An 11,598-nucleotide genomic window follows, 5' to 3' on the forward strand; every position below is an offset into this window, starting at 1 on the left:
CCAAAGTGCAAGCACTGCACATTAGCAGTGAAGACATTTGTCAAGAGTTTCAGGCCTAGCTGCAAAAAAAAAAAATAATTATTAGGGACCCAGAGAGTCTTGTCTTTTAGTGTTGAATACACAGGGATTCCTAATTTTAATGGAGAACAGACTGATTAGGCTTTTAGCAGAGGGCCAATCTTGAAATTCTTGGTAGTGCATCTTTAAACATGAAATAAAGACATTAGTGGATGATTAAGACCTTTACAATTGATTGCCAAAGCAATCATGTGAACTTGGACATCTCTTTAATTAAAGTTTAAATGCAAAATGCCTTAATCCCTTTGATCACTTGGAATTCTCTAAATATTAAATTTGCTACTGTTCTGCATGGAGTTTACAACTGGAGTAAGAATAGCTATTAATTTCTAAACTTCAACAGCTTGCCCTAAGACTTTAGGTACTTCAGGCACCTCCAGTGTAGCAAGAAACTGCTACATACAGCTTAGCATCATGTTTTGTATATCAAATATTATTGACAAACAGCAGTTTCAGAAAATGTGAATAGTTTATAAGTGACCCTACCTATGTAGAGTAAGCATGTTAAATTCTGGGTAAAATTTGTGGGTGAGGAATTGTCTATAAGGAAAGCAGCACGTAGGCTAACTGTACTGTATGTCCTGACTGAATATTATTTGAATCCCCATTGTTCACATAGGATATTGCTACCTAAAAGTGAGGTTGGCACCAGCACCAATAGCCAAGGTTGGGTGCCTGAAACTGCTGTATCTTTAGCTAAGCTGAGAGGTAGAACTGTGCTAGTTGGAAACTTCTTACTGCTGTTACAGTGCATCTTAAATTGATGAATTTTAAACGATCATTTCCTACTTTCATCCCAGCTTTCAGATACTGTAGTTCAAAACTGCAAGTGATCTCTACAATTACAGCAGTGCATTCAAATGGTCATTCATGTCTGTATACATTTCCTGACTTTTCCTTTGACAATTACAGTATTCAGGTCAATGTTAGCAGATAATAATGGTGTTGCATGTAAGCTGCACTTTTTGTCCTTTCTAAGTAAGTCTGGCAGTGCGCCTGCTATATACTCAGCTCAGCCTAATGCATGACTTCACGTTCAAATTCTAAGATTTAGGGATTAAAAAGAAAATCTGGAACAGAAAAAAAATTTACTAATGTTTTCCATATGCTCTCTGGATACTTTACAAAATACTTCAAGCTTGGTGATTAAAACAGATGCACTTACAACTTCATCTATGTCGTCAAAGCTTAATTCACTCAAAGATACGGAAGACTGGTAAAATATACTTGAAGAATTAGAACAAACTTACTTTGCCAAGCTGTGCTGTACCTGGGATTTTGTGTGGGTTTTTTTTTTTTTTAAACTTCTCACCTTTTTTGACCTCTTATCCTAGTTGCAGGAAGGAGCAAACAGCTGAACCTCCATTTATGAGTGAGTGAGAGGCCCTTTGTACTACAAGTGGTCAGTTCAATCCAGGGGTGACTTTTAAAAAGTATTGTGTACAGGGTGCTTTGGGAAAAGCCTGTTTGCATTGTTATGCACTTGGTGAGAAATTGTGTTTTTTCATTATCTAACCCATTGTACCTCTGCACCTGAGCATCGTAGTCCCTGACGAGAGGGGAAACTCTTGTCAGCCTGTCTTGTAAAAGCCTTACGCGAACAAGTGAGCTGAGGTGTGAGAGAGGCAGTAGCAGCAGTTCAGCTCAAAAAGCCACGTGGCAATCTGCAGACACAGACTAGTCCATGGTCTCTTACATGTTCAAAGTTTATTTCACACTGCAAAATTCTCTTTACAAAAGCAAAACAGGATAAGTTGAAGCCTGGTCAGTTTAGTGCTTTCTCACTCACAAAAGCAAATGTTACTCCACCCAGAAGATCTGCAGGTGGAAAAAGTAAGCATGATATGCAGGTTCAGGAAAACACTAGTTAGATCTTCATGTTTTCTTACAACATAGGAAAGCAAAGGTGGCTTCTCAACAAAGGCAATTTCAGAGCTGTATTTGTAAATACTAAAATTTCAAAGTAATGCTGTTTTAGACTATTTGTCAGTGGGCTAAGTTTGCAAAGGACTCAACATCTTTCACAATGAAACTGTTCCGTATTTTGTCACCCCACTGGTGTGATGTGTCAGTATTTTAGCTGACCCCTCTAATCATTATAGACAGAGTCCTCTTCAGCGCCTGTGCATGGTTCCTTGTTTAACAACCTTCTCTAGTAATGTCATAAAATGTGTGTTAATATCCTGGGGCAGTGTAAACAATTGGAAACATAAGTGGAGGAACTTTGACCAGCTCGGCGTTGTTTCAAAGTCAGTTTTGTCTCATGAAGAATTACAGTTTGTCTTCAGAGCTTCAGGAAATTCCTTATGCCCAAAAGTAGCAACACAGGCACAATAAACAGGATTCAATCCTTGCAATTAATTTTTTAATGTAATACTGTAATTAGACACTAAATTTATTATGTTGAAGGATGCTAATGGCTGCTCTGTCTGTAATAGGAGACTTGCTGTAGCCAAAATACAGGTGTCCTTCAAGACCATGATAATTTCCTTTATGGTTGATCTTACAGGCTTGCTTGGTTGGTTGGTTGTTTTTTAAGAGTGGTAGAGGCTGTAGATTTTATTAGTTAGCCACAAAAATGTGTTCGTGCTCAGCATAAAAGCATACTCTTTTTTACTTTGACCTTGGCTAGCAGAGCCGAAAACTTAACAGGTCAAAACAGCTCCATCAGACACTGCTGATTTAATGTCTATTTAGTTTGCAAGTCAGGATGTTTCTACAGTAGTCACAAACATTTTACCTTTTAGGTTTCTTCTCACTTTCTTTGCCAATGGTTTCTTCTGAGGTAGAATTGTTATTTTTGTTATGAGACAGTCCTTGGCTAACACTCAATGGTTTCCAATTCAATCTCTTCAGTTGTACTTGCTGCAAATAAAAGGATATTATTATTGATTCGCAAATGGATTGGAAGGCCAGCGTTCCAAAATTAACAACGCTGTGTTAATAGCCGAGACATTTTGAACTTTTTAATATTAGCTCAAGCTTACTCATCTACAATTAGGTTTTAAATGCATCTTTTCGAAATATTTAACTGCATAAAGAGTCCCTCACAATCTTTAAAGTGACACTGGTTTCTTCCAATACAAGACTAAAGGCACTATGAAAACTGAAGTCCATAGGGCCTGTCCTTGTACCTCTTTTCATGACTTCTGGAAGGAGGGCTCTTCTGAGGTGGAATTGGGGCAGAAGTTAGGTCCCTGCTTTGGATCATGTTCTGGGAGATGACAGAGCAAGTCTCCACAACTGTGGTTTTCTTGAACTCTGCCAAGTAACTGTATTTGATTCAGCTCTGTAGGAAGATTGGCTTTAACTGGAGGAAGAAGAGGTTTCATCCAAACAAAAGCCTGTATATTTCGGCATGACAGGAAAATTTTCAGTAGCTACAGAAGCTTGTGAGCAGTGTGTGCACCATGGAAACAGCAGCAGCCCTTAGAGCTGTAGGTGAGCGGCAGAAAGGAAGAGACAGCTAGAGTCAAATTCATCTCTTCTCATATCAGGTTTTCCAGAGCTGACACACAGTCTGGGCTATGAGGCTTAGGATTCTTGAGTATCTGTGTGGGTCTAGTAAAATACTGATACTTAGGCTGCTTGTTGTAATGTAACAGCTTAAGCAGCACTTATTAGAGAAGAAATACAGACCTTTTACCTACAGGGCACGAAACCATTAGTGGATCTGCACTTACAAAGAAGGGAGGTGAACGCCTGAAATGTTCTGAAGTGGTAAAAGAAACCTCCCGTTCCAAGGATATGCCCAGAGCTTGAGCCCAGGCCTGTAGCATGGCACCGTGTCTTGCTGCCTGGGCCGAATATCCCTGGCTGTGTCTTAGAAATTTCTTCTCTTGTATGTGAATATTCCCTTCAGTGCAGCCCTTGTGTTTCCTCGATCTGCTTTTCATGACTGGTGTCTTTGGTGCGTGTGAGGAGTCTGGTTTTGATATTAGTCAGTGTTCGTTGCAGTCCGCAACTGGATCAAACGTGAGGACAGATGAAAGAGGGGTTTGAGAGGAGAGGAAGGGGTGCAGTCCTCCATGAAGTGAGGTGGGGGCCACTCCCAAGGACCATTTGAGTATTTTCCCCTAGGAGATACCTTTCTGGTGCAGACCCTGAGAGCGTTGCTGATGCTCTTGACTTTGTCTCCTGCCCTCTGATGCAGAGTTATTGCAGCTCTGGCCTTTTCTCCCTAAGTTTTGCAGTTAGAAATGTTGGGAGGTATTTTGTGGTTTCTGATGTAAAACGTGTAATGTAGATGTCCTGTCCATCGTTCTGCAACTAAATACCTATTATTCAATTGCCTCAGCTAGTAAGGAGTTGAACAGGGTAACTGAACTGAGCCCTTCCAGTCTTGTTTCTCAGTGTCCCTGCTTAACACCTTTATGGCTGAAATCACAAGAGAATTTTAGGCTGAAAATTCAGACCTGAAAACCCTGTACCTTGACTGCATTCTTAGAGAGATACCTGTTAGTTTGTGTGTAGTCTTCTTCTGAAACAGATGCAGAGATTTATTACACAGCCACATGAAGCAGATCAAAATGGCAGATACTGCAGCGAGAAATGCAAAGAGAACTGCTACAAAATGTAAGTCTTCATAGATAATCTCTGCAGGGAGGACAGAAAAAAATTGATATTATGAAATTGATTACAAGCAGATTCATGTTTAAACACAGGGTAAAGCCAAGAACTCCCATCTAGTTTGTACCATAAACGTTGACTATGATGGTGCCGTAAGTGTTGGTTCCATACTCTTCGGTTACGGTGATAAAATAGTAGCCGGCATCTCTCATGCCCACGTTCAGAAGCTGTATAGAGCCATTTTCGAAAGTAGTCACTCTGTCCTTGTAGACCGTGGATATGTTGACATAATTCCCACTTCTCCACTCAACAATTTTGGTGGTGCCCCAGCTTGACACATGCTTCCACTCAATGGTAGCGATACCTCTGCAAGAGTATTCAACGGAGAGCAAGATGTTTTGTGCCACTGTTGCGTTGATGTTGGGTTGTGGGACAAGTAACGATACTCCTCCAGGAGCTGAAAGACAAAGGAGGGTGATGAGTGTGGAGGTGTGGTTGGAGTGTGCACCAACCGTCCAGGGCAGAATGGGACCTCTGGGGCATGATTCATCCTACCGATCTCAGAGGTCTGTTTTAAGAGAAGATGGATTATGTTTTGCATTTTTTCCTTCTTTCTGCTGACCGTAAAAGGAACATGTATACTTAAAGACTAAATACACATTTTTAATCGGTGATAGTCAGGAGGAACATTTACAGCATACAGGACAAGTAATTGTATGTTTCAGTGTTTCGATACCCAAGAGGAGAGAGTTTGGAAGAGTCTTTTGGGGTAAGGGAGCTTAATGTTTTCTGAAAACTGAGCAATGCTGTTGTATTCATCAGTAACTGGCTTTCCTTTAAAATCCTGCATTTAAATGGAAAGTTTAATCACCATGGCCAAGGTAACCTATTATATTAATTAATTACCATCCCCCAAAAGCAAGAACTATAACAGGCTTAAGTATGTAAAGACTCGGCAAGGACTTTGTCATGTTTTCAGGATGCGTAATCAATGTTTGAGACAACAGCTTTGTAAAGGCAGCCAGTTATATGTCAGTGCAGATAAATTGCATGTAATCAAAGGTACACAGTTTCATGCAAACTCAGAGACTTCATAGTCCTGATGATTTCCAGGCAAAAATGCACGTGGAAGAATATTTAATTCTCACCTAGTTCCTACTGATGTGATTATGGAGCTGTTCATAACACTGTGAAACTAAACTGACCATTTAGTTTAATGTGTAACTGCAATAATTTCTGCTTGTATGTGGGTATTTCTGCATGAAGATTTGGATGAACACCAAACATCTGAGTTTCAGTTGGCATATTTTTTTTTTATAATTAGTGGTATGTTTTAGACACTTGGCTAGAGACTGAAATCCTGCTATCTACCCACAAAAATCAAACCAGACAAAAGGCAAATAAAGCACAGAGTAAGCCTCACTGCTGAATGCCTTTTCCTGGTTTGGCTTGTAGCAGCTCACCCGCTCTCCCCTCATACTGTGGGAACAGTCTGACTGCAAGAGCAGATCTGAAAAAATAATGCTGAGCTGCCAATGTCTGTAACCCAGTGGGGAGGGAGGACGAGACCCTCAGCTATGCTGAAGGAGTGCAAAGCAGGACCCCTGGGGATTTACCTGGAGGTTCTGCAGAGTCTTCAGGGAAAAGAATGGTTAAAAAAAGCAAAGAAAAAGAAAAGCTCCAAGGGAAAGAAATTCTGTTTAAAAATCTTATCAAAAAATAAGAACCCACCCCAAGGCCAAAAGCCCAGCGCAACCACAAATGGGAAGAGATGGGTAAATGAATTACAAGCTGACTTCTCTCTATTTGCGATCTCTAGCAGAATTCAGAAACTCTGCTGGGCAAAGTAAGGCAGGGAAGTTCAAGAAGCCAGTTTGATTCTGAGGTCCTCACCTATGGGACCAGCACAGGAGAAAGCCCCAGCCACCCTGTATTTTTTTAACCAGATGGGATCTAGGCTTTTTCCAGGATAACAGTCCTGGGATTCCCCCTTCATGGGCATCTTGTCATGCTTGTGCTGCCCAGTCCCCTGGCAAGGACACCAGGCTTTCCGGGTAGCCCAGCGCATCCTCAGCTAAGCTGTGGTCTGCTGTTCAGCCTGTGTGCAGGAGAGACTAACCAGAGCTGTGAACAAGGGGTTTGTGCCAGCTAGAGAAACAGAACAGACGGGAACCTCTGGTAATCGCTGCAAATTGTTCTAATTGTTTTCTGCTCCATGTGTTTGTTTAAAGGCCTTTTGCACTGTTTCTGACCAGACAGGAGCTGAGTGTCTCACCACAGTGACCCTTTTATGTTTTGAAAAAGGCATGGCTTTGTTTTGAGTATGTGATTGCTAGGTAAATGTAAAAAAAAAAAAAAAATCTTTCCATTAAATTATTTGCAAATGTGTGTTCTGTCCCTATCCAGCACACAAAGCTAAAAAAGGCAATGCAATATCTAACCATTCAAAAAATGTTTTTAATATGCGTTCCACCTAGATCACCTGAACTGCTCTAATCCGAAGAGAGCTGCATCAGCCTGGAGAGCAAACATCACACCCACCTGCAGTGCCCTGCGCAAGGCCACTGCGCTCTGCTGGTTGCAAAACCAGACCCTTCACGCCCAGTAAAACATGCACCGAGAAGAGGGTACCGGTGACGCTCGAAGTGTGGCGAGTGTGCTGTCCCTGGCATGCTGCTGCACTCCAAAGTATTCGCCTGGCCGAGAGTCAAAGCTGGAAGTGTGGCTCCATATACCAGACCCGGCCATAGCAATGCAGCTGGGCCCGCAGCGTGGCGGGGAGGGGGTGGGAAAGGGTTGGCAGCGAGGAGCCCCCACGAAGGAGCTCTAAAATGGGGGGGACAGCTCTAAGATGGAGCTCTAAAACTCTGGGGACAGTTCCTCTGCCCTTCGGTGTCCTGCTTGTGCGTCACCTTGATGGTGAAGGAGACAGCGTGACGTGTCCAAACCAAAGCCACTGGTGGCACTGCCCCCCAGTTCCCAGGCGCAGGGGCTGGCTGCAGCCTCCTCTCGCCCTCGCTTGGAGAGGACGGGCCAGCTCTCTGCACGCTGCCCCGTCCCCACTCGCGCTCCGCGGGGTGCTGGGTTGAAATCCACCTTCCCTCTTCACCGCCGCCTTTCCCAGTGTCACCCGACGCCCTCCCGGCGGGTTAACCGGGATTAGTTTCCTCCTCTTTGCCTTGTCCCCTGTGTCGTTGGGAAAGCAGGGGGGAACGGCGGCTGCTCGGGGCCGCCGCCGCCGGGAGCAGGCGTGGGGCTCGTCCCCCCGCGGCCGCGGTCCGCTCCCGGCGGCCGGGCTGCAGCCCCGGGCCGCACCGCTCGGCTCCGCCGCTTCCAGCGAGCAGCAGGAGCGGGGACGAGCCCTCCCCGGCCATTTCCAGCCTGCAGAGAGCAGCGACGCCTGCCTGAGCCCCCCCAGGTCCCGTCCCCATCCCCTCCCAGCAGCTCTCCGGTCCCTCCCGGTGCAGGCGGGGTTGGGGAGAGCCCTCGCCCCTCGCCCGCAGCCCAGCGCGGGTGCCGAGCAGATGCCGAGCCCTGGGGCCGAGCCGGGGTAACGCGGCGAGGAGGAGGAGGAGGAAAGGGCCGGGGGAGGAAGCGGAGGGGAGAAAGGGGCACTTACTCTGCAGAGCCCACCCGGCGGCCAGGCAGAGGGTGACGGTCCCCACGACGACGCCCCGTCCCCGGCAGCCCTGGAGCGGTCTCATCAGAGGGAAGCCGATGCCCCGGGGGTTGCATTTAAGCGGCTGGGCCGGCCAGCGCGGCCCGACCCCGGGGGCTGCCCGCCCCAGGCCTCTTCCTCGCTCCTCTCCCTCCTCTTCCTCCCCTTCCCGGCGCGGCGCCGGGGCTGGTGGCAGCTCCCCCCCGGCGCCCGCCGCAGCGGCCCCCGGGCTCTCCCACGCCTCACACCCCGCGATCCTCCGATACGGGCTGAAGATGCAATTGGCTGAGGAAGGGAAAGTGCTGCCCGGCCGCCTGCCATCGCCCCAGCCAGGAAATGAGCGCTAATGGGCCGCCGGCGGGGGCCGCGCAGCCCTGCCCGGCTGTGCCGCTTCCCGCGGGGGAGCGAGCCGGGCCCCGCCGGGCCCCCGGCCGGGGCGGGGGAACCGAGCCCGGGCGTCGGGACACGCGGCCGAGGATGCTTTGTTTGCGTGTGCTCGCTAAGGGAACCCGTACCCGCAAGCGGGTTTTCCCTTCGGGGTGTTAACAAGCACTTTATTGCCCCGAGGAGTGTGGTGGTGCTGCGGGTGAGATGGCGGGGCCGGGCAGCAGCATCCCTGTGTCCCCAGGGGCCATCTCAGAGACCACGCTGGAAAATGAGCCCGGTTCCCATCCCACCCTAGTCAGCACAAGCACTGGCTGCTCCTCTCTCCCTTCCACCGTCTTCCAGAGGAGGTCCCCAGAAATGCTTGTCCTCCTTTCAGAAAGCATGGGACAGCGTGAGTCAGGGGGAAACACGATTAGAAAACATGCGAGTGCCCCGATCCTGAAAATTCACCCTCGCTCCGGGGCGGATGCTGCCAGAAGCCATACGCACCCCCAGGAGAGTGGCCCCTCTGACCGGGGAAAGAGTTACACACCCGGGGGGCCCTTTTGCAGATCTTCCATCCCCCTCTTCCTCGTGTTTCCCTCTCCTCAAGTTTTCATCAGGAGGGTGCCGATAAAAGAGAGACAGCTCAGTCTGCTGGTCAGCACGGGCTTCTCTTCTCGGGGTGGGTGGGAGGAAAGGGCAATTACCCGCCCAAGGAGGGGCGGCCGGGGCCTGCCAGAGCCCTCCGCACTGGGCAGCCGCGTCTCCCACCGCACCGGACGGACTAGTGCAGGTTTCCCTACGTACTGATTGTCTGCGAGGATGACAAGTGAGCCCCGCGGGGGTCTGCGTGGCCGAAGCACAGCCCTGGGCAGGGGGCCGAGCAGGAGTGGGGCTGGCCTTGCTCAGGGCTTGGCTGCGGGGGACCTGCTCTCGCTGGGGCTTTCCAACAAGTGCGATGCTGACATGTGCAGCCTGGTGAAAACCTCCATGTGACATCAGGGTTTCCTACTTGCACATCTCAGAGGGGACTTCTAGGACTTAGGTCAGGCCTTGGCAAGAGAGGGTGCAATCTGCGTGGACTCCAGGGCCCATCTTTAATCAGGGTGCAATAAAATCTCCAGCTTCCCTGACTTCTGGTGCACCTCTTGAAGCTTCAACAGTGGGAGTCAGATGAAGGGACAGGGGAGAGAGGTCAGCGAGGATATACTGCCTGAATATTTGATCTCACGCAGGTTTTGCAGCTTGCTGTCATGCTGGGGGTGCCTGAAAGCGCAGCTGCACTTCATCTGCAGAGGTAGCCTGCGAAGTTCTTCCCCTTCACCCACCTGTCTGAGCTGCTCCTGTGCTTTGCCAAATCCCCTCTGCTGCATCAGGCCAACACCATGCCTGAGTGTCGCTGATGAAAATGAGATTACAGCAAAAAGCAGTGGAGCCCTTCCCCTGGGAGAGATCCCCACTGGCAAAGTTTCTTCCTGATCCCATTGCTTCAGGGCAGTTTTATTCCTCAAAGCGTTAAAGAAGGTCTCATGGTGACGCAACTTTATGTCATTTTCCTTTTTCATTTCTTTCAACCTTTATTTAAATTATTTTTGAGCTCTTGGCCCAGTGACCTGTTTTGGCAGCACAACATATGGGGTGTACGCTTGTATAAAATGAATTGAACTTTGAGTAATTTAAAATGCATCACACTGGTTGAATTGATTTAATCTGCTCTATTGGAAAGACAGATGTTAGTCATGAAATTGAAATCCAGGTCTGGAGTTCCCAAATATTGGCAGTTTTGGCTTTGCAGTAAAGGTCAAATATTCGGTCCTGGGATAAGAAACAAGTGTTTGTTTTCAGGATCAATAATTAACAGCAAAGAGCTTTCAGATTCCTTCTTTTTACAGGGAAAGTTATAAAATGTCTAGAGGTTGGGGTTTTTTAATATGAACTGCACCTCAAGAATTACGGTGACACATATGACAAAATGCCCAGTGTTAAGAAAGCCTTTAATCAGATGTTTATAAACCCTATTTATCTGGAAGCCGGCTGGTGCCTCTCTCCCTGAGAGCCCGTTGCAAGCCATGCTTTCTCCCGCTGTGCTGCAAATGTCCCCTCTGCAGGGGAGGTTTCTCGTAAGCAGAAATGCACTGGGGTGTGAAACGGCAGCAATGGGTAAGCGCTTTGGGCAGGGTGGCGGAGCAGCGGAGGGCAGGGGGGATTTTGGGGGCAGGCTCCCTGCCAGCAGCCTGCAGAGGAGCGAGGCTGTGGTGGGGACCACGGGGTGCAGCCCCATCAACAGGTGGCTGCAGAGCGAATCAGTTGACTTCAGGAGTACCGATGATAGCTGTATTATTGATTAGCAGCCATTCTGACCAAATTGAACCTTGATGCTTGGCCCCTCTGAGTGACCCCAGCATCTGCCCGCCTCCCAGCACCCCAAATGCAATGGGGGGTGAGCTTCAGCAGATCTTTCCTTCTGTTGGGGATGGGATTTGAAGAAGATGCTGCAGATGAGCCAGTAGTGCATCCTGGGCTTTGGTGCTTGGGCATCAGTGCAAGGCTTTGGCAGTGGAGCTGTTTCTGTTGGGTGGGAGCAACGGGGTGCACTCTGCCTGGCTCTTCTGCAGGGATGCTGATTTAGTAGCTAACTCCGAATAACTTTACAGGAAAGCCAGACTGGAGTGTTAATCCTGGGATTACTTACTTTGGCATATTCATGACGTATTTTCCTAACAAATCTTTTTATTGAAATCCTGTCCAATCACATTCAGACGAGGCTAATGATATGCCGCTCCTGCTTACAGATGTTTCGTCCGTTAATGTTGCTCCTCTGGTTTTATTTTTCTCTGCTTGTCAAACAGCAGTTCTAGGAAATATGAATATATCAAGCAGTATAGTACAGGCTGTAAGAAATAAGTTTTTCCTGGTTTAATTAC

General features: G+C 47.6%; 1 protein-coding gene across 1 annotated transcript; it reads right to left on the minus strand.

The window, feature by feature from the left end:
- Positions 1-2,895: 2,895 nt before the first annotated feature.
- On the minus strand, positions 2,896-8,351 carry VSTM5 (V-set and transmembrane domain containing 5). The gene is made up of 4 exons (XM_059825425.1): positions 8,267-8,351; positions 4,775-5,104; positions 4,534-4,674; positions 2,896-2,943 (listed from the first exon to the last, which is right to left on the minus strand). Exons 1-4 carry the CDS (start codon positions 8,349-8,351, stop codon positions 2,900-2,902), a joined length of 600 nt encoding a protein of 199 aa, XP_059681408.1. The 3' UTR covers positions 2,896-2,899.
- Positions 8,352-11,598: the final 3,247 nt, after the last annotated feature.

The sequence above is a fragment of the Gavia stellata genome, chromosome 1 (genome assembly GCF_030936135.1).
Source record: "Gavia stellata isolate bGavSte3 chromosome 1, bGavSte3.hap2, whole genome shotgun sequence".
NCBI lineage: Eukaryota > Metazoa > Chordata > Aves > Gaviiformes > Gaviidae > Gavia > Gavia stellata.